We start from the raw sequence: 23,212 nt of genomic DNA, 5'->3' as shown, positions 1-23,212 counted from the left end.
ATAGACCCTGATGCTGGAAAGACTGAAGGCAAAAGGAGAAGAAGATGAGAAAGGATGAGATGGTTGGATGGCATCACTGACTCAATGAACATGAATTTGAGCAAACCCTGGGAGACAGTGAAGGACAGGGAAGGCTGGCGTGCTGCAGTCCATGAGGTCGCAGAGAGTTGAACATGATTTTGCGACTCAACTACAATGCTAGTGTAATCCACATGTATTAAGCAAGTAGGGGCTTCTCAAATAAAGAAAAAACAGTCTTATTTGGTTTTATAAATAATAAAGATGATTTAAAAAGTTAAAAATTGAGCTTAAAAAACACAACCCAAACCACCTGTTTTTAAAAGTCACACCAGCCGTCTACTTCTAAAAAACCCTTATCAAAGCTATTTCTTCAAACCCAACATTTACTAATTCAACAGATGGGTTTTTAAAATGAGGAATGTAATTTTACTTTCAACTCACTGATTATATACTCAACTGGCAGCTTTAAAAAAATAATTTTAGAATACACGAAGACTTGAATTAAACCATTCTCAGCATTTTCCCAGGATTGTTTGCTAACTGGCTTGTTTTTATTTATATATGAGCTTTTATATGTCTACCACAGGTAGTACACAGAAATAATTATTTGCAACTATAAAACCAATGTAAACGCCCAATGTAACATCATTGGTTTTTCCTTCTCTTATAAGAATCATTACTGTGAACGCGAACTCGCTGGTATACAGAGGATGCTATTTTCATGCTGTCTTTCTTTGTAAATGTCTTCTCTACTGCTCCAGGTTTCCAAAGTAACAACTGTGCGTCTTCTCCTCCAGTTAGCAAAGAATCATCCTGCATATTCCAACAGAAGGACCGGACTGTAGCAGCATGCCCTCCTTGAAGGCTGGTCACATGGACCAATCCTGATGTCATACAGCTCATTATGTGAATGATTCCTGTGTTTGTCCCTCCAACAACAAATAATTTGTCTGTCTTTTCATGATATAGGCCACCAATCAAATAGTCCAAAATCCCTTCTTTCACGTTAATTACTTCTCTGACATCTGGAATGTTCAAACATGTAATTGGTTCATCTGTATCCAGATGATTAAGATCCCACCAACAAAATCCCTCATCATGTGTCATGCAGTAAATCTGTTTATAATCTTTCCCAGACCAACCAATAAAGCTTACTGATGAAACTGAGTTACAGGTTGTGACCAGTGCATCGTCTTCAGTATCTGCGCTAATATCAAATACATTTACCAGGCCATCAGTTGAACCTGAGACTACCATGTTTGGATTACTGGGATGGAAACATACTTGAGTGATATCATCACTATGTGTCTCTGAATATGCACCAAGTGGCTCTTTGGTAGTAGACAAGTCCTGAGAATTAATTCTGGCATCCCAAAATACCAACAATGCATCATCATCAACTTTTTCTGTACCAGCACAAATGACATGATCATTAGAACTTATATCAAAACTGATAAAAATATTGGAAGGGTAACCCTTGAACAGCTGGACAGGCTTTCCACTGGCCAGTCGAGCATCCCAACACTTCACAGTGCCATCAGTGCATGAGGAATACACACTGTCATGGGAATTTGCAAACTTGACTCCATTAAGTCCAGGATATCCTCTAAATTCTCGTATTACATTTAACCTTTCTTTATCATATATTCTGATTGATCCATTAGAACATAAAACAGCAACCAAGCTTCCTTTTTCTGTTTGTACAGTCTTTGATGTGTCTATGCCAAGCAGGTAAGTAGGCTCTTTAGTTTCTGAGGAACGTTTAACAATGTTCAAGTTGGCAAATTGTTCTTCAATCTTCTCCATATCAGGAGTGCATCCAAGGGTAGTAAAAATCTGTAATAAAAACAAAAATTGAAATTAAACCCAAAGTGTCTCTACATTGTAATTAAATCAAGAACATTTCCCTCTGAGAGCTGGCACAAGAAAACAGAAATAAAATCTAATATTTTAATCATTCCCCTACCATGATGTAACTAAAACTCAGCTGCTTCCTTCTAATTCAACCACTTTTTATATACTGAATCTACTGCGAGTAAGAGATTATAAAAATGTATGTACATGTACATACATTGCTTAGTAATTCCTTTCAGCTCAAACCTAATTATTGGTCCTACTCATGGTCCTCAGCCTTAGCCAGGATCTCTACTTTGGGATCATCTTCTCCTGGCCCCAGCTACCTTATACAATTATAGAATCTAACACAGATGCGTTGGCAGAAAAATAGTCCCTCAACGATGTTCATGCCTTCATCCCAGGAACCTATGAATATGTTAGGTTACATGGCAAAGATGAATTGAGGTTGTAAATGGAATTAAGGTTGCTAATTAGTTGATATTAAAATAGATTATTGAGGACTATCTGGGTGATCCCAAAGTAATCACCAGTGCCCTTAAAAGTAGAAGCAGGCAGAATATGAGAATCAATGGGAGATGTTCCTGTGGAAGAAAGGTTCAGAGAGATACATTACTGATTTGGGCGAGGGAAGCCAATAATTGGGTGGCCTCTAGAGAGTGGAAGAGGGAAGGAAATAGCTTCCTTTAGAGCCTCCACGTGAAAGTGCAGCTCTGCTGATCCTTGATTTTAGCCCAGTGAGACCCACTTTGAACTTTTGACTTCCAGAGCTATAAAAAAATTTATGTCATTTCAAGCCACCAATTTTGCAATAATTTGTTACAGCAGTGATTAAAAAAAAAAAAACTAATAGAGGTACCCAGTAGGAATTGCAGAGATGTGCTTCTCAGGCAGGAGCAGCTTGCAAATGGTGGAGCTGGAATTTGAACTCAGGCATTTTGGCTTCAGGAACGGTGACCTTTACCACCACACTAGATTGCTTCTCAATGGTAGGTTGTATATAGAACAAGTTTCAGGCCAGAAAAATATGCATAAAGTCTAGTGACTTTATCCCAAGTTTTTCTATCTTGGTTTCACCAAATGAATATTCTTGCCAGCCTCACAAATTCACATTTTCATTCTTAAGGTGAAATGCTTTTTTTTCCTGTTGCTTTAGTGATAGCTTTTTAGCTGTCTTTTCATCTTTACAAGGAGAAATGAATATGAACTCAAGAGTGGTTAGAAAGATTAACTGAAATAATGTGTCTGGCAGATCATGGTGCACATTCAACAAATGTTACATAAAAATGACCAGGATTACCATTACCAATGACACTAACACCACATGTTGGAGAATTCAAACCATCAGAGTGGCTCCAAACAGCACAATTAAACCAACAGGCAAAATATATTAAAAGTTGGATTGAGGTTCAAAAGAATAAGCATCTTCTCCAACTTTAAATTTTGAATACTTTAAAACTTACAAAAGTTGAAAGAATAGTACAATGGACACCCACACACATACACACAGTCTTTCACCTCTGAGGATCACCAACTTGCTTTCTTCTATCTCTATAAACACAAACACACGCATTTTTGATGAGCTATTTGAAAGTGAACTGCAGACAAAATATCATTTCACTTCTAAATACTTTGATACAGAGAACCTCCCCAATCTTCTGGTTTCTTAACACTGAATTTTTTGAAAAGTCCGGCCAGTTGTCTCATAAAATGTCCTATATTCTAGATTTTTCTAATTGTCTCCTCTTTGAGATTAGATTCCAGTTTAACATTGTTATCAGGGATACAATTTATGTGATCCTGCTGCTACTGCTGCTGCTAAGTCACTTCAGTCGTGTCTGACTCTATGCGACCCCATGGACGGCAGCCCACCAGGCTCCCCCGTCCCTGGGATTCTCCAGGCAAGAACACTGGAGTGGGTTGCCATTTCCTTCTCCAATGCATGAAAGTGAAAAGTGAAAGTGAAGTTGCTCAGTCGTGTCCAACTCTTAGCGATCCCGTGGACTGCAGCCTACCAGGCTCCTCCGTCCATGGATTTTCCAGGCAAGAGTACTGGAGTGGGGGGCCATTGCCTTCTCCGTTATGTGATGCTGGGGACTTCTTATTGCATCACATCACAGAGGCTCATAATAACAACTTTGATCACTTCCTTAAGTTGTTGGTGCTCAAACTATCTCTGACCTGAGCACTGAGAAACTCCTTAGGCCAGCTTCTGTGTGCTTTTGATATGTCATTATCACAATTAGGCTGTAAGTCCCTACACGGAACAACTCTGTATAAGAATAAGCTAAGTCTGAAAATGGTGAGCTTCCTTTAAGTATTCAGAGACTAGAAGACCATTTACCTCCAGAGCATAACTGTTGGTTTTAAAACCAGATAGGTTAAATGGCCTTCTCTCCTTGAACGCGTCATGCTTCTGTCTCAGGACTGCGGCAGTAGCTGCTTCTCTGTCTGGAATACTATCTATACATTTTTTGTGTGAGTCACTCCTGTCTGTTATTCAGGTCTCAATATGTTACCTCCCTAGAGAGAACTTCCCTGATCAACCAACCTAAAGTGGCCGGTCACTCCCTATCATATTGCCCATTTTGTTATATAAAAAATTAAAAATGCTTTAATTATGAACTATTTCAAATGTACAAAGAAGTGTAGAAAAAAGGAAACATACTCAAATACTGTATTACCTAGATTTAACAGATGTTAACATTTTGCCACATTTGCCTCAGTTTTTTATTTAAAGAAATGAAACGACAGATACAACTTCTATGATTAAGAAATTCTAAAAATGGCATCACATTTATATGTATCTTTGCTACAATTTGCTCTTTTCACTCAATATTTTTGAAAAACTTGATTTTACCTGACTTTCTTGCTTTTTTGTTATCAATATGGTTGCTGAATCAATGAATGAATAATTGATTCAGCTTTCATGCATAAAGAGCTGAAGAGCTCCAGGAGAAGCAGAATAAACCTAAAATGATATGTCATATGTCTGTATGTTTGCAGGGAGAGCTCTGCTTATGGAAATTAGTAACATAATGGCATTCTTTAGCAGTACTTTAAATAAAGCACAAAAAGGAAATAAAAAGACTTTATATTTGTGAAAGAAACATTATTTAACATAATATTTTTTTTTTACTACGAGCTATTCAACTACGTCCTAAAATGTGTGTTCATGTTAAGAGTATACTGCCTACAGACTTCAAGTAAAAAATCCTTTTAAATTCCAGATAAAAAACAACTACCCATTCTTGAAATAATCAAAGTGTTAATAAGATTACAAAAGAAACAATTCTTTGCTACTGTTTCATATTGATCTCTGCATATGAAATATCAGATTGATGAGAATTTTAAACAATAAGGAGGTTGAATGCGACTTTTAAGTTAACAGTAAGTTATAGCACTATGGCTGTGCACTGCTACTCCCAAGCAATACAGCCGTGCTGTACTCCTCCCCCAACAGTGTTGCCCAGAGTCTGTTTCGCATTGGAACAGTCCCCTGCAAGGCTTCAATCCAAAGGATTCTGGGATCGATGCAGGCAGAGTGGGCCCCAGATGGAATGCTACAGCAAACCAACATTTTAAGACAGCAGTGATGGTAACAATCTAACTAGTGTTCCACCTGACACACTGTTTAAATGCAGTATAGTGCTTCAAAAAAAGAGAAAGATATTAGAAGACAGGTAGATCCCACAATGCTCTCAATATTATAGAGTTTATATTCATTTGTCCACAGGCACAAATAGTAATATATTACTTTAATCTCCTTGGGAAAAGATGAAAACCTCTGACTTAGTTTTAACACATTAATATGCCTATGCAAATGAGCCATATTTGAAATATAGCTTCCAAGGTTACACAGTTAATCTTAATTTTACATACTAATGAATCATTGTAAAATGATAAATAAACCTTTTTACTTCTATGTATGCCCTTATCTGAAGGTTTGGGTTTTTTTTTTTTGGCATGATCCTCTTCCCACTCTCAAGATAAGCCATAGTCTCTCTTTTCTTCTCACTCAGTAACCTCATTGAAATTCATGTTTTCAAGCGCCACCTACATGCCAATAAGCTCATCTATTTACAAGTCCATTTTTCCAAGTGTCAACTAGCCATCTCTCCTTGAATCCCACTACAACTCCAAGTTAAACTGATTATTTATGCTTCCCCTCTGTGAAACATTCTCCGTAAAAATAAAACCAAATTATGCTTTTCGATGTTCTCTATGTTGGTCGATGGTATTGGCACCATGACAACACTCTCATCTACTCAGTTACCTAAGCCAGAATCTCTGGGGAATATCCAGTTCTCCTACTCAGGCTCTCATCCAATCCCTTTTCAAATCTTTTGCTGCAGGCTACTAACTGAAGTATAAGGTTCAATCTATTTCTGGAGATCAAAACAATATTGACAACTTCACACGGTTCAACCTAACAAAAATGTATAAAGAGAACAAATAAGATTAACCATAATTTTAATATTTTGTCTATTTGTTTCTGTTAGATACATAAAAGGAAGCTAAGTTAGCATTTTAGATCTCAACAGGCTAGTGAGAGCTGAGGACGCCTTTCTTATACTAATGCACACACACATGAAAAAGGGCACAAATAGAAAAGAACAGAAAAGAATACTGAAGCAAAGAATAGGGAGGAGAAAAGAAGAGAAATGAAGATAAGCCCAAAGAGAACAGAACAGAAAAGAGAAGGGAAGGCAGTTACTGCCACTACCTCTTAATTCACACTGCACTTTGTACTTTCCCAATACTGAGATGAGACAAGGAGGAAAAGTCCAGATAAAGGAAGTTCAGCAGAGTCTAAAGCGCGTTGGCTAAAAAGTTTTCACTAAGCCATCTTGAAACACATCAGATAGAAAATGCTCATTAATCTCTAATCTGAGGAACAGTCCTTAGATAATAGAGAGCTGATTTACTTGTTAACAACATCCCTAAACATTAAGTATTTCTTCTGGGGCTTTTGCCTTAGTAAGATTTAAGTTATCTTTATCAATCAAAATGTTCTTTTATTTTACTTCCTATTAAAATAAACCCAACAAAGTGTTATTTCTATATATAAAGTACATTCAAAATACATCAAACTGCAACTAGGCATTCCTCTTATTCTTGAATTGACCAAGTTTGAATATGAAATCTGAAGGACAGCCTCACTTCAGTTCAGTTCAGTTCAGTCGCTCAGTCGTGTCCAACTCTTTGTGACCCCATGAATCGCAGCACGCCAGGCCTCCCTGTCCGTCACCATCTCTCGGAGTTCACTCAGACTCACGCCCATGGAGTCCGTGATGCCATCCAGCCATCTCATCCTCTGTCGTCCACTTCTCCTCCTGCCCCCAATCCCTCCCAGCATCAGAGTCTTTTCCAATGAGTCAACTCTTCACATGAGGTGGCCAAGTACTGGAGTTGCAGCTTTAGCATCATTCTTCCAAAGAAAGCCCAGGGTTGATCCCCTTCAGAATGGACTGGTTGGATTTCCTTGCAGTCCAAGGGAATCACAAGAGTCTTCTCCAACATCATAGCTCAAAAGCATCAATTCTTCAGCACTCAGCCTTCTTCACAGTCCAACTCTCACATCCATACATGACCATAGGAAAAACCATAGCCTTGACTAGACGGACCTTAGTTGGCAAAATAATGTCTCTGCTTTTGAATATACTATCTAGATTGGTCATAACTTTTCTTCCAAGGAGTAAGCGTCTTTTAATTTCATGGCTGCAGTCACCATCTGCAGTGACTTTGGAGCCCCCAAAAATAAAGTCTGACACTGTTTCCACTGTTTCCCCATCTATTTCCCATGAAGTGATGGGACCGGATGCCATGATCTTCGTTTTCTGAATGTTGAGCTTTAAGCCAACTTCTTCACTCTCCTCTTTCACTTTCATCAAGAGGCTTTTTAGCTCCTCTTCACTTTCTGCCATAAGGGTGGTGTCATCTGCATATCTGAGGTGATTGATATTTCTCCTGGCAATCTTGATTCTAGCTGTTTTTCTTCCAGTCCAGCGTTTCTCATGATGTACTCTGCATAGGAGTTAAATAAGCAGGGTGACAATATACAGCCTTGACGTACTCCTTTTCCTATTTGGAACCAGTCTGTTGTTCCATGTCCAATTCTAACTGTTTCTTCCTGACCTGCATACAGATTTCTCAAGAGGCAGGTCAGGTGGTCTGGTATTCCCATCTCTTTCAGAATTTTCCACAGTTGATTGTGATCCACATAGTCAAAGGCTTTGGCATAGTCAATAAAGCAGAAATAGATGTTTTTCTGGAACTCTCTTGCTTTTTCCATGATCCAGTGGATGTTGGCAATTTGATCTCTGGTTCCTCTGCCTTTTCTAAAACCAGCTTGAACATCAGGGAGTTCACGGTTCACGTATTGCTGAAGCCTGGCTTGGAGAATTTTGAGCATTACTTTACTAGCATGTGAGATGAGTGCAACTGTGCGGTAGTTTGAGCATTCTTTGGCATTGCCTTTATTTGGGATTGGGATGAAAACTGACCTTTTCCAGTCCTGTGGCCACTGCTGAGTTTTCCAAATTTGCTGGCATATTGAGTGCAGCACTTTCACAGCATCATCTTTCAGGATCTGAAACAGCTCAACTGAAATTCCATCACCTCCACTAGCTTTGGTCGTAGTGATGCTTTCTAAGGCCCACTTGACTTCACATTCCAAGATGTTTGGCTCTAGATTAGTGATCACATCATCATCATTATCTGGGTCATGAAGATCTTTTTTGTATAGTTCTTCCATGTATTCCTGCCACCTCTTCTTAATATCTTCTGCTTCTGTTAGGTCCATACCATTTCAGTCCTTTATAGAGTCCATCTTTGCATGAAATGTTCCCTTGGTATCCCTAATTTTCTTGAAGAGATCTCTAGTCTTTCCCATTCTGTTGTTTTCCTCTATTTCTTTGCATTGATCGCTGAGGAAGGCTTTCTTATCTCTTCTTGCTATTCTTCGGAACTCTGCATTCAGATGCTTATATCTTTCCTTTTCTCCTTTGCTTTTCGCCTCTCTTCTTTTCACAGCTATTTGTAAGGCCTCCCCAGACAGCCATTTTGCTTTTTTGCATTTCTTTTCCATGGGGATGGTCTTGATCCCTGTCTCCTGTACACTGTCACGAGCCTCATTCCATAGTTCATCAGGCACTCTATCTATCAGATCTAGGCCCTTAAATCTATTTCTCACTTCCACTGTATAATCATAAGGGATTTGATTTAGGTCATACCTGAATGGTCTAGCGGTTTTCCCTACTTTCTTCAATTTGAGTCTGAACTTGGTAATAAGGAGTTCATGATCTGAGCCACAGTCAGCCCCCGGTCTCGTTTTTGCTGACTGTATAGAGCTTCTCCATCTTTGGCTGCAAAGAATATAATCAATCTGATTTCGGTGTTGACTATCTGGTGATGTCCATGTGTAGAGTCTTCTTTTGTGTTGTTGGAAGAGGGTGTTTTCTATGACCAGTGCATTTTCTTGGCAAAACTCTATTAGTCTTTGCCCTGCTTCATTCCGCATTCCAAGGCCAAATTTGCCTGTTACTCCAGGTGTTTCTTGACTTCCTACTTTTGCATTCCAGTCCCCTATAATGAAAAGGACATCTTTTTGGGGTGTTAGTTCTAAAAGGTCTTGTAGGTCTTTATAAAACCATTCAACTTCAGTTTCTTCAGCGTTACTGGTTGGGGCATAGACTTGGATAACTATGATATTGAATGGTTTGCCTTGGAGACGAATAGAGATCATTCTGTCGTTTTTGAGATTGCATCCAAATATTGCATTTCGGACTCTTTTGTTGACCATGATGGCTACTCCATTTCTTCTGAGGGATTCCTGCCCGCAGTAGTAGATGTAATGGTCATCTGAGTTAAATTCACCCATTCCAGTCCATTTTAGTTGGCTGATTCCTAGAATGTCGACGCTCACCCTTGCCATCTCTTGTTTGACCACTTCCAATTTGCCTTGATTCATGGACCTGACATTCCAGGTTCCTATGCAATATTGCTCTTTACAGCATCAGACCTTGCTTCTATCACCAGTCACATCCACAACTGGGTATTGTTTTCGCTTTGGCTCCATCCCTTCATTCTTTCTGGAGTTATTTCTCCACTGATCTCCAGTAGCATATTGGGCACCTAATGACCTGGGGAGTTCCTCTTTTGGTATCCTATCATTTTGCCTTTTCTAAGTAATTCCATAATGGAAATGAAAGTCGCTCAGTTGTGTCCAACTCTTTGCGACCCCATGGACTATAAAGTCCATGAAATTCTTCAGGCCAGAATACTGGAGTGGGTAGCCTTTCCCTTCTCTAGGGGATCTTCCCAACCCAGGGATCGAACCCAGGTCTCCTGCATCGCAGGCGTATTCTTTACCAGCTGAGCCACAAGGGAAGCTGATAATGGAAGAGGAAGTAGCTTTCTTTCCCATTTAAACAAGATGAAAAAAAAGTATTAAAAGAAAACACACATTTTATACCTATTTAGAAACTATTGATTACAAAAGTCACTATACTAAAAATCTTTGGCCATGTATTATTGTGTAGGAAGTCAGAAATGAGGAGTATGTTTAGAAATAGATGAATTTCTATCTTTCTGGTATGAATGTTCATCATACTTGAAAGATTTGACAACATAAGCAACAAATACTATTGCATTTTTCTACTAAAGAATAACAGTTGTATTTAAACTATATGTTGGATAAAGGACTAATTTTCTTTTGAAACAATTTATCAGACTTGGGTCAGAAAACCAAATTCCCCACAGCTGATACTTAATATTGCCCACTGACCACAAGGAACTCTGATGACGGTAAAATGCAGAGATTCAGCTAATGTCCTAAATGTAGGGAGAAGCTAAATGAGAAAAGTCATTCAGAGATGGTCTTTAACAACAACACAGTCCACATTAATAATGTAACGACAATAATACTGAAACAACTAGCAAGGTGGGCTAGGACGACAGAGGCTTGTAGAAAAGAAAACAATCATAATTGGCGTTCAACAAATGCTAGACTGTGTGCTGAAAACTTACATCTAGTATTTTTTTAAAATCTTAATCATTTAACCCTATGAAATAGGCATTTTTATCACCATTTTACAGAAGAAACTGAAGCTCAGAATAACTGAGTAACTTGCCAATGCTCTCACAGGTAATAAGCAGAAAATACAGGGAGAGTTTGATCTGAAACTCAAATTGTAACTTCAAAACCTGTGAACCTGTGTTCATTTCAATTCTATGCGATTCTTCTTCTGTGTAAGTACTAAAATATTAGTGTTGACTTTAATTAAAGAATATGCCTATTAGGCTTTGAGAGGAGGAATTACACATCAGCATAAGCAGATGGAGAGAAAAAGGGAGCAAGATGATTGCAAACACACACACCAACATGGAAAAAGGCTATAGTAAGTGAAAGTGAAAGTGAAGTCGCTCAGTCGTGTCCGACTCTTTGCGACCCCGTGGAGTGTAGCCCACCAGGCTCCTCCGTCCATGGGATTCTCCAGGCAAGAATACTGGAGTGGGTTGCCATTTCCTTCTCCAGGGGATCTTCCTAACCCAGGTCTCCTGCATTGCAGGCAGATGCTTTAAGCTCTGAGCCACCAGGGAAGCCTGATACTGAACCACTGGCTAAAATCCATGAGCCTTATTCTTCCACCATGAAAATCAAGAGTGGACAAAGTGCTGCTCTGAGCTTAGAAGGGGACAAATTTACTCTTTTCCATCCCAGCTGGACACACATCAGAATCCTCTGGAGCTCAAAAACACAAAACTGGCCATTCTCCCCCACCCCTAACTACCAAGTTAGAATTCCTGTTTAAGAGGGAGCGGACCTTTATTTTAAAGAGATTTGTATAGATTTTGTTGAGAACTGCAGATACAGTAATTCATTAGCTCACACTAAGAACTTTGGCAGGTATTTCACATACGTTTTTCTGTTTTATGACTGAATTCAGACAGGTTTAGTCACAGAAACTATATGGTGGACAGGAGAGAGGAAGAGTTCACCACAGGGAGATTCTAAAAGCCTGCCTTTCCAGTGTTCTTGCCCATCCTGATGTCTTCTCACCTTGCCACTCTTCCTATTGGGCCCTCTGACTCTTCCAAATTAAGTTACAGGTGAATCCTCCGTTAGCCAAGTACAGAGCAACACAGACATGTGCACAGAACCTCACTGGAGCCCCCTCTGCCCCCAAAAAAGATTTTTATTTTTCTATTTTGTCACCACAAGTTCCTTGTAAACATAAAACTTTTGTAATTTGAACAAAAACCAAACCCATAATTCTCTCCTAGGATGAGTTTGATGCCGTAAGGATAATACCAAGTAAGTGCACAAATGCCACAAGATGCAAAATTAACTGAAAATGGTCATTCTTCCTGAAATTTCTCTTAAAACAGCAGAGAAGTAAAAGCAATGCTGCCACCTAGTAACCACCACTTTTTAATTTTGGGGGTCCCATTTTTAATCACAGACTTTGTCCACCACAATTACACTCCTCAAGTTATTATTAAGGGCAGAGGGGTCATTTATATATCATATTTTATTTGAAGGGCAATTAGGAAAGTCTAGAGGCCATCTAGTACAAGGGAAACCCTCCAACTACCCCTCTTCCCTCTCCATGAGGCATCAACATGGTTTCGGGGTTGACCACAGGCCCAGAACTGAATTCTGATTAACCTAATCGTAGCAATGCCATTCCTTTTAACCTGTAATTGGTAAAGAAATCTTACATTTTTGCCAATTCAACACATGTATCCCCCTCTCAACTATAATCTGTTCACATGTGAAACACAAATTCTAAAGTGCACCCAATCCAACCAATGGAAAGAACTTTTATTCCATGTTTATGAGATTCAGCATTTCCTGACTATTTAAGTCAATTTGCAGTAGAGTTTTTGTTAATGCAGTCAGAACCACTCAAACTAATTAGAGATAAAGTCTTGGGTTTTATTACCAAGACTTCATTGTTCATTATTCTGACTTAATGTAAGAGGCTTCTAAAAGAAAGACTTAGGAAACATATTTTAAAAAGTCAAATTTCACTAATTTTAAAGAGAGGGATTTTGATCATTTGCTCCCTTTAGAACATTCTATCCTCTCCCTTTCCTATCTTTTTACTTGTTTGTTTGTTTGTTGTTTTTTCCCAAAAATAAAAGGGAAATAATAGGATACAAAAAGGAATTGTCAGAAGACTATAAAAATCTATGCCAAGTAATACTGGTAGGATCCTTGATTCTAAAGACATCAACAACAACAACAAAAAATGAACCACTGAAATGATACAATATTTTAAAACTTAATATAAAACTCTATCTGCTAAGTTTCTGTGTATTTTTAAATTAATCTATTTTTGAAGATCTAAAATAGCCCCATATGAAACATATCAAATTGAGTGTTTTTTTAAGATTGTTTCATTTCATAATGAAAAATACATTTCTAAACAGCAAATGAACTTCAATATGTTTTAGAAGAGAATATACTTTCACTGAAGTGAAACTCAAGCTCTCAGTCAACTTCTCCAAGATTCTTTAAGTGAAAGTAAAGTCACTCAGTCGTGCCCAACTCTTTGCGACCCCATGGGCAGTAGCCTGCACCAAGCTCCTCCGTCCATGGGGTTTTCAAGGCAAGAGTACTGGAGTGGGTTGCCATTTCCTTCTCCAGGGAATCTTCCCAACCCAGGGATCAAACCCAGGTCTCTCGCTGAGCCACCAGGGAAGTTAGGTACCAATTAGAGAGGCTTAATATCTATCCTATTAAAAATACCCTTTGATCTCCTTGGAAAAATGGCCTGAATCTAGGTCTCAGATAGGGAAACTAGAAGATGAGCCTAAAGCAACAAATAGTGCCCAAAAGTAAAGAAGTGATTAAAAAAACAAAAGACACAAGAGCTATGATCTCCCACTGGCCACTCTAGACCAATCTGAGCAGCAAAATAACACTGGGTTATAACCTAAAGAATAAGATAAAAAAGAATAAATAGCCATGAATCCATATTGATAAAAATAAATGACTCTCTTCTCCTGGAGTATAGGCTGAACTTAATTATTTGCTTCCAAAGAACAGAGTAAGGAAGGAGTAAAAAGAGACTTTTACTAGAGAAAACCAGAAGATACCGCCTTAAAAAACCAATCAAGGTTAATATCAGTTCAGTCAGTTCAGTTCAGTTGCTCAGTCGTGTCCGACTCTTTGTGACCCCATGAATCGCAGCACGCCAGGCCTCCCTGTCCATCACCATCTCCTGGAGTTCACCCAGACTCATGTCCATCCAGCCATCTCATCCTCAGTTGTCCCCTTCTCCTCCTGCCCCCAATCCCTCCCAGCATCAGAGTCTTTTCCAGTGAGTCAACTCTTTGCATGAGGTGGCCAAAGTACTGGAGCTTCAGCTTTAGCATCATTCCTTCCAAAGAAATCCCAGGGTTGATCTCCTTCAGAATGGACTGGTTGGATCTCCTTGCAGTCTCCTTGGGACTCTCAAGAGTCTTCTCCAATACCACAGTTCAAAAGCATCAATTCTTCGGCGCTCAGCCTTCTTCACAGTCCAACTCTCACATCCATACATGACCACAGGAAAAACCATAGCCTTGACTAGACGGACCTTAGTCGGCAAAGTAATTTCTCTGCTTTTGGTTAACATCACTGATGGTAAATTATGTTGATGTCACTTGCCCCCTGATGTGATGTGATGACATTCTGTGACATTCTTCTCAAAACTTCACGTGTCTGAGTGCTAAGTCACTTCAGTTGTGTCCGACTCTGCAACCCTATGGACTGTAGCCCTCTGGTTTTCTCTGTCTATGGGATTCTCCAGGCAAGAATACTGGGGTAAGTTGCCATGCCCTCCTTCAGGGGATCTTCCCAAGCCCGGGGTTGAACTTGTGTCTCCTGCAGCTCCTGCACTGCAGGCAGATTCTTTTTTTTTTTTTCAATTGGAGGCTAATTACTTCACAATGTTGTAGTGGTTTTACCATACATTGACATGCAGGCAGATTCTTTACTGCTGAGCCACTGGGGAAGCCCCCCAAATTCATAACCTCAGTCTGTTCTTGGGAAAACATCAAACTCAACTGAGGGACAACCTATAAATATGTGGCTAGTACTCTTCAAGTTTCAAAGCCATGAAAAAGAAGGAAGGTCTGAGAGATTGGTGGTATTCTTGATTAGATTAGTGGTATTCTTGATTAGATTCTTAACCAAAAATAGAAATCAGTGGGAAAACCAGTTAAATCCAGATAAATTCGGTACTTTACTTAATAGTATTATACCAGTGTTAATTCTGGTTTTGACAAATGTATCATGGCTATGTGAAAGGTACAAAAGGGTGAAGGAGGGCTGCCTACTATATTTCCAAGGTCTCCACACTGAGTTTAAGACATGAGAAGCAGCCCACAGGAATAGATATATCTGGGATTTGGTACAGGACATTCACGGGGTCCCAGAAGGGAAAAGAGTCCAGGTTCCCCAGCAAAGATTGCCTCAGCCCTAGCCTGTGATGACTTTTTGCCAGTAGTAGTGAAGCAATGGTTGTATTTGGGTCAGGTGATCAAAAGGTGATGCCTTCTTCACCTTCTCTTCATCCACCTGCTGGCTGGATGCAGAGGATTCCAAAGCCCTGAAGAATGGTTGAGTCAAGCTTCCCTGGTGGTGCAGTGGATAGGAATCCACTTGCCAGTGTAGGAATCATGGGTTCGATCCCTGGTCCAGGAGGATCCCACAAGCCACAGAGCAACTAAGCCTGAGTGCCACAACTACTGAAGCCCGCACACTGAGAGTCTGTGCTCTGCAATAAGAGATGCCACCGCAATGAGAAACCCGAGCACTACACGGAAGGCTCAGTGCAACCAAAGAAAAAGAATGGTTGAGTCATAAAATGAAAGGAGTCTGATTCTGCCAATCACCACAGAAAAACCTACATCTGACTGCATCAATTAATCACCAATGTGGATGCTACCTGAAACTTTTTAATCTCATTCATCTTTTCTTTGGGTTAACTCAAAGGGAATTCGCAAAGGAACTCATATTAAAGAAACACCTAAATTCTAGCTATTTCTTTCATTTTATGTTTTTGTTAATTAAACCCAAGTTAAATGCAATACTATTCAGAGAAAATATATACTAATAAATATTATATAAAATATATAAATATTATATTTAATAAAATTATTCCTATTCATGCATGCTTCTGTTCATCTTCTCTGTATATACACAAGAAAGGTCTTGGAATAATGTTCATAAAATGTATTTCAAGTATCTGGAGTGTGTGTGTGTATGTATGTGTGTGTGTATGGAGGGAATATGTTGCCTTTTCAGTACTTTTTCTATATTGTTAAAATTTTTAACGATGATATAATCCCATAACTACTATATGTTCATTAAACTGATAAGAAAAGCACAGCTAACATGCAGCTAACCTAGAGGGTGGGATGGGGTGGGAGGTGGGAGGGAGGTTCTGAAAAAGCTGGCTTCTGAACTCAACTATTCTTGTTCCAGAGCCCTACTACTACTACTAAATCACTTCAGTCGTGTCCGACTCTGTGCGACCCCACAGACGGCAGCCCACCAGGCTCCCCCGTCCCTGGGATTCTCCAGGCAAGAACACTGGAGTGGGTTGCCATTTTCTTCTCCAATGCATGAAAGTGAAAAGTGAAAGGGAAGTCGCTCAGTTGTGTCCAACCCTCAGTGGCCCCATGGACTGCAGCCTTCCAGGCTCCTCCGTCCATGGGATTTTCCAGGCAAGAGTACTGGAGTGGGGAACTCCTATACTATACTATCTCTATCGTAAGCGCTTAGCATTTTAGAAATAGGTGTAGGCTATGTTGCTGCTGCTGCTGCTGCTAAGTCGCTTCAGTCATGTCCGACTCTGTGACTCCACAGACGGCAGCCCACCAGGCTCCTCGGTTCACAGGATTCCCTGGGCAAGAATACCAGACTGGGTTGCCATTTCCTTCTCTGTAGGCTATGTTATCTGTATAATCAACATACACTATACTTATTTTTTAAGGGAAGAGGTGTTAGCAGAGAATTTGGAAGAAGTAACTGCTGATATCTCATGACATGTGCTACTGGCAAGGTCGATGGCAAATGGGAAAAATCTAATGGTAGTTACAAAAGTTCTATACTGGACATTAAAGAACAGTCACTCCTATGCATTACCAATATGTCCTAGAGAATATCTTGGGATAAAAAGCAAGCACTGGTTTAGTGTCAGGTGAATGTTTCTCAGAAAACTTTCATATAACAAATGTAGAGAAATTTGTGTGCATGTTTTAAACTAACAGAGAATTGGCTTTAAAACAATTTATCAAGAAACCATTTGTTTTATTTTTTTTTAATTTATTTTTAATTGAAGGCTAATTGCTTTACAATACTGGTTTCTGCCACATGTCAACATGAATCAGCCATAGACATACATACGTCCCTCCCTCTTGAACCTACCTCCCTCCTAACTCTCACCCCATCCAACCCTTTGCGTTGTCAAAGACCCATTTGTTTTAAATTGGGCAGAAGTGCTACATATTTAATGGAAGGTATGCTAAACTGACATCTGCTACAATTTCAGTGTAATTTCAAATATCACATTCATTAATGACTGAGACTTAATGTCTTTGTAAATTAATCCTGCTTAGTGAGACTGAATATGCTATTCTTACACGAATGTTCAAGATAACTGGTTGCAGCAACATATGGTACTACATGCATTAAATACACTAAAATTCTTAGGGAGAGCACAGTTTTTAAAGTGCAGGAATTTGTTACCAAGGGAAAGGGGGGAGGGGGGAGGAAGGAATGACACACATACACTCTCTCAAGCAGTATGAGATTATCCTTCAGCTCCCAGATATAACATTCAAAGTATCTTTTAAAAAACAGGCATTTTTCTCAGTAACATCTTGAGGTGTCCAGCTTCTCAAGTAAATCTTCCACCCCAAATCCATCCTTTATAGTAAGTCTACGAACACCCAGCTTCTTTCAAGAAGAACAATAAATTGCTTTTGCCTTTCCAGAACAACCAGCTGGTGAACCAAACAGAGAGGAACCAAACTTCCCCAATCACCAGATGTCTTAATTTGGAACAGACAGTAGCAACGTGGAAGAGTTCAAATCTTGAATTGGTACTCTATGTTTACTACTTCTTCTTATAATTCTCAATAGATGCTTTTAAAAATTAAGTAAACGTTCTCTTTAATAACTGTGAAAAGAAAAAGGAAGATAAGAGGGAGAACAAAAAGAATCATGGCTTATAATAGAATGATGTTAACATCAAAGAATCAGTCATTTGAATACTGTTACAGTTAGAAACCGATAAGCAATATCATTAAATCCTTATTCAGTAATTCAGAAATAATTCTCGAATGGCTGACATGACAGGCCTAAAACACAATGGATTTAGCAAAGAACACAGGCAAAGTCCCTGCTCTCAAAAGAGGGTGGTGAAGAGACAGATATATATAGATATATAGATGATTATAACAGAAACCATGCGTGCGTACTAAGGCACCTCAGTCATGTCCGACTCTGTGAAACTTTGTGAGACCCTGGGGACTATACCCTGCCAGGCTCCCCTGTCCATGGGATTTTCCAGGCAAGAATACTGGAGTGGGTTGCCATTTCCTCCTCCAGGGGATCTTCCCAACCCAGGTATGGAACCCGCATCTCTTATGTCTCCTGCATTGGCAGGTGGGTTCTCTACCACTAGCGCCCCCTGGGAAGTCCTAATGGAAACAGTGATAAATATTATATAAAATTATGTGTAAGTCAAGACATGAGACAGGAAGTGCCTTTTATTTTAGATTTTTTTTTTTGATGTGGACAATTTTTGAAGTCTTTATTGAACTTGTTACAGTATTGCTTCTGCTTTACGTTTTGTTTTTTTGGCCACATGGCACATGGGATCTTAACTTCCTGACCAGGGATGGAACCTGAACCCTTTGCCTTAGAAGGTGAAGTCCTAATCCCTGGACTGTAAGGGGAGTCCCAGGAAGAGCCTTTTAGATTTGGTCATTAGAGGCAAGCCTCTCTCATGAAGTGACATTTGAGCCAAGACCAGAATAAAATTCAGAAGCAAAGTATTGGACCATATGAGCCAAGAGCCTCCTGGGCAAAGAAAAACAGCAGGTGCGCCGGAGCAGCTAAAGCTGCGTCAGGGAAAGAAAGTGGTAAGGAATTATGGTTGAAGAGGTAGCTGGAGTCAGAGAAGAGCTTTGCAGGCCACGGTGAGGACTTCAGCTTTTACTCTCAGGTAAGGAAGCAAGCCACTGCAGGTTGACAGCAGGTGAGAAACGTTTGTGACCGATTCCTTGGCTGGCTTAGCCTGGAGAACACACCTTTGGGTAAGAATGAGGCAGTGAAAAGCCTTGTTGCACAACTGTGGACAAGAGATATGAAAAACAGGGAGAAGTGGCTGGATTGTGGCTGTAATTATGAAAGAGGAATCAACAGAATTTTCTCATTAGACTTCAAGAGGAGTATGAGAAGAGTCAAAGATGGCTCTTAGGTTTCTGACCTCAGGGACAAGGCGGATAGTCCATTGGCATGTTACTTTTAGGATAATTATAAGCATTTAGGACAATTAAAAGATGATTAATTAGATAATCAATCATCCAGTTGTTTAAATAGTCTTTATAAACTGTGGAGCCTATGTGCGTGCTAAGTTGCTTCAGTAGTGTCGAACTCTTTGCGACCCTATGGACTGTAGCCCACCAGGTTCCTCTGTCCATGGGATTCTCCAGGCAAGAATACCAGAGCAGGTTGCCATGCCCTCCTCCAGGGGATCTTCCTGACCCAGGGAAATCTGCATCTCTTATGTTTCCTGCATTCACAGGCACGTTCTTTATCACGTCCTTTATCACTGCGCCACCTGGGAAGCTCATAAATTGTGGTATTGATATATCAATATAATAGAATTATACACAGCAAAGAAACCAGAAAGCCACAAACCACCAGTACATGCAACAAGGTGGATAAACCTCAGAACTGTTTAATGATAGAAGCCTGGCACAACAGGGTGCTACAGGATTTCACTGATAGAAAGTTTAAGAACAGAAAAAACAAATCTGTAATGGTAGCAACTGGAATACTGCTTATCTTTTGGTGGGATCCAGACTGAGAAAGAGAGCAAGAGGACTTTTGAGTGGTGATTATACACAGGTGTGTACAAATTTGAAAAAACAAGCCATCATGGAGGAGAATGACCTTCGGCCTCCATTAAGATTCTCATTCTGAGTAAAAAGGAACAAGTCTACTGCTGGTGGAGGAAGGTTGAGGTGAGAAATCCCCTATCTGGCTCAGCAGAGCAGTGCCTGCCTAAAGTTATGAGTGGAGGAGGGACAATGAGGAAAGCCCTCCAGCATCCCAACACTGCAGGCTCAGTCCCTAAGTCGTGTCTGACTCTTTGCAACCCCATGGACTGTAGCCCACCAGGCTCCTCTGTCCATAGCATTTTTTAGGCAAGAATACTGGAGTGGATTGTCATACCCTCCTTCAGGGGATCTTTCTACCCTAGGGATTGAAGCTGCATGTCCCACCTTGGCAGGCAGATTCTTTACCACTGAGCCACCTGGGAAATCCCATGGACAGAGAAGCCTAGTGGGCTACAGTCAATGGGGTTGCAAAAGAGCTGGACAAGACTTAGCCACTAAACAACAACATACTAACTTACAACCCAACACTGCAGTGGCTTATTAATATCAGATAAAGGAGAGGTCTGAACAAGGACTATTAATTCATTTAAAACTGTCATAAACCTAAATGTGAGGGCAAGAACTACAAAACTTCTAGGAAAGAAGTAGGGAAGTTATGACCCTGGGTTAGGTGAAGATTTCTTAGAATACAAAAGCACAAACCAGCAAAGAAAAGCTTGACTTAATTAAAATTTAAAACTTTTGTTTTCTGAAAATTGGTTAAGAAAATAAAATGTCAATCTAAAAGAAGTGACGCTCAAGTTACCAGAAATCAAGTTTATTTGGGGACAGTAGAGAAACTGCAATTCGGGACACCAAGCTGTAGCAAATTACAGACAAGCCTGTTAAGGTTTAGGGTGGGTTGCTTTTATGAACAAAGTGTGCAAAAGGGGACAAGTCCAGCTGGGAGATATGCAGAGAGCTCACTGGCTCAAGGATGGGAAGAAAGTTTTGGAGGATGCTCACTGGTCACAGGTTAAGCAAGTAAGTGTTAGTCGCTCAGTCATGCCCGACTCTTTGCGACCTCATGGACTGTAGCCCATCAGGCTCCTCCGTCCCTGAGATTTTCCAGGCAACAATACTGGAGTGGGTTGCCATTTCCTTCTCCAGGGGATCTTCCCAACCCAGGGATCGAACCCGCATCTCCTGCACTGCAGGCAGATTCTTTACCTACTGAACTACAAGGGAAGGTCACAGGTTAAGCTTCAATAAATCTGTAAATCTGATAATCCTCTATACAGCTCTATACAGTCAGCAAAAACAAGACTGAGAGCTGACTGTGGCTCAGATCATGAACTCCTTATTGCAAAATTCAGACTTATATTGAAGAAAGTAGGGAAAACCACTAGACCATTCAGGTATGACCTAACTCAAATCCCTTACGATCATACAGTGGAAGTGACAAACAGATTCAAGGGATTAGATCTGATAGACAGAGGGCCTGAAGAACTATGGATGGAGGTTCATGACACTATAGGAGGCAGTGATCCAGACCATTATCAAGAAAAAGAAATGCAAAAAGGCAAAATGGTTGTCTGAGGAGGCCTTACAAATAGCTGAGAGAAGAAGAGAAGCTAAAGGCAGAGGAGAAAAGGAAAGACAGACCCATCTGAATGCAGAGTTTCAAAGAATAGCAAAGAGAGATAAGAAAGCCTTCCTTAGTGATCAATGCAAAGGAAATACGGGAAAACAATAGAATGGGAAAGTCTAGAGATCTCTTCAAGAAAATTAGAGATACCAAGGGAACATTTCATGCAAAGATGGGCATGGATAGAAATGGTCCTTTGGACAGAAATGGACCTAACAGAAGCAGAAGATACTAAGAAGAGGTGGCAACAACACACAGAAGAAATACAGAAAAATGATCTTCATGACCCAGATAACACGATGCTGTGATCACTCACCTAGAGCCAGACATTCTGGAATGCAAAGTCAAGTGGGCCTTAGGAAGCATCACTACAAACAAAGCAAGTGGGGTGATGGAATTCCAGTTGAGCTCTTTCAAATCCTAAAAGATGATGCTGTTAAAGTGCTGCACTCAATATGCCAGCAAATTTGGAAAACTCAGCAGTGGCCACAGGACTGGAAAAGGTCAGTTTTCATTCCAATCCCAAAGAAAGGCAATGTCAAAAAATGTTCAAACTACCACACAATTGCACTCATCTCACACGCTAGCAAAGGAATGCTCAAAATTCTCCAAGCCAGGCTTCAACAGTACGTGAACCGTGAACTTCCAGATGTTCAAGCTGGTTTTAGAAAAGGCAGAGGAACCAGAGAGCAAATTGCCAACATCTGCTGGATCACTGAAAAAGCAAGAAAGTTCCAGAAAAACACCTATTTCTGCTTTATTGACTATGCCAAAGCCTTTGACTGTGTGGATCAGAATAAACTGTGGAAAATTCTTTTAGTATATGTGCTGCTGAAGTGAGCACTGGAAAATTCTTAAAGAGATGAGAATACTAGACCACCTGACCTGCCTCCTGAGAAATGTGTATGCAGATTAAAAGCAGCAGTTAAAACTGGACATGGAACAACAGACTGGTTCCAAATAGGAAAAGGAGTAAGTCAAGGCTGTATACTGTCACCCTGCTTATTTAACTTATATGCAGAGTAATACATCATGCAAAATGCTGGGCTGGATTAAGCATAAGCTGGAATCAAGATTGCCGGGGGAAACATCAATAACCTCAGATATACAGATGACACCATCCTAATGGCAGAAAGCAAAGAAGAACTAAAGACCCTCTTGATGAAGGTGAAAGAGAGTGAAAAAACTGGCTTAAAACTCAACATTCAGAAAACTAAGATTATGGCATCCGGTCCCATCACTTCATGGCAAATAGATAGGGAAACAATGGAAACAGTGAGAGACTTTATATTTGGGGCTCCAAGATCACTGCAGATGGTGACTGCAGCCATGAAATTAAAAGAGGCTTGCTCCTTGGAAGAAAAGCTATGACCAACCTAGACAGCATATTAAAAAGCAGAGACATTACTTTGCCAACAAAGGTCCGTCTAGTCAAAGCTATAGTTTTTCACGTAGTCATGTATGGTTGTAAGAGTTGGACTATAAAGAAAGCTGAGCTCCGAAGAATTGATGCTTTTGAACTGTGGTGTTGGAGAAGACTCTTGAGAGTCCCTTGGACTGCCAGGAGATCCAGCCAGT

The 23,212-nt window shown here is 40.0% G+C and overlaps 1 protein-coding gene across 3 annotated transcripts in view; it reads right to left on the bottom strand.

Moving 5' to 3' along the window:
* WDR89 (WD repeat domain 89) overlaps nucleotides 326-23,212 on the bottom strand; it is a 48,487-nt gene continuing 25,600 nt past the window's right edge. For all 3 annotated transcript variants that reach the window (XM_005685958.3, XM_005685960.3, XM_013967231.2), the window contains one exon: nucleotides 326-1,857. In XM_005685958.3, the coding sequence (XP_005686015.2) occupies nucleotides 667-1,827 (1,161 nt within the window). In that variant the 5' untranslated portion in view covers nucleotides 1,828-1,857 and the 3' untranslated portion in view covers nucleotides 326-666. The remainder of the gene's footprint in view (nucleotides 1,858-23,212) is intronic.

The sequence above is a fragment of the Capra hircus genome, chromosome 10 (genome assembly GCF_001704415.2).
Source record: "Capra hircus breed San Clemente chromosome 10, ASM170441v1, whole genome shotgun sequence".
NCBI classification, from domain to species: Eukaryota; Metazoa; Chordata; class Mammalia; order Artiodactyla; family Bovidae; genus Capra; species Capra hircus.
Note: the sequence above shows the minus strand (reverse complement) of the source record. Positions and strands in the feature narration are given on the sequence as shown.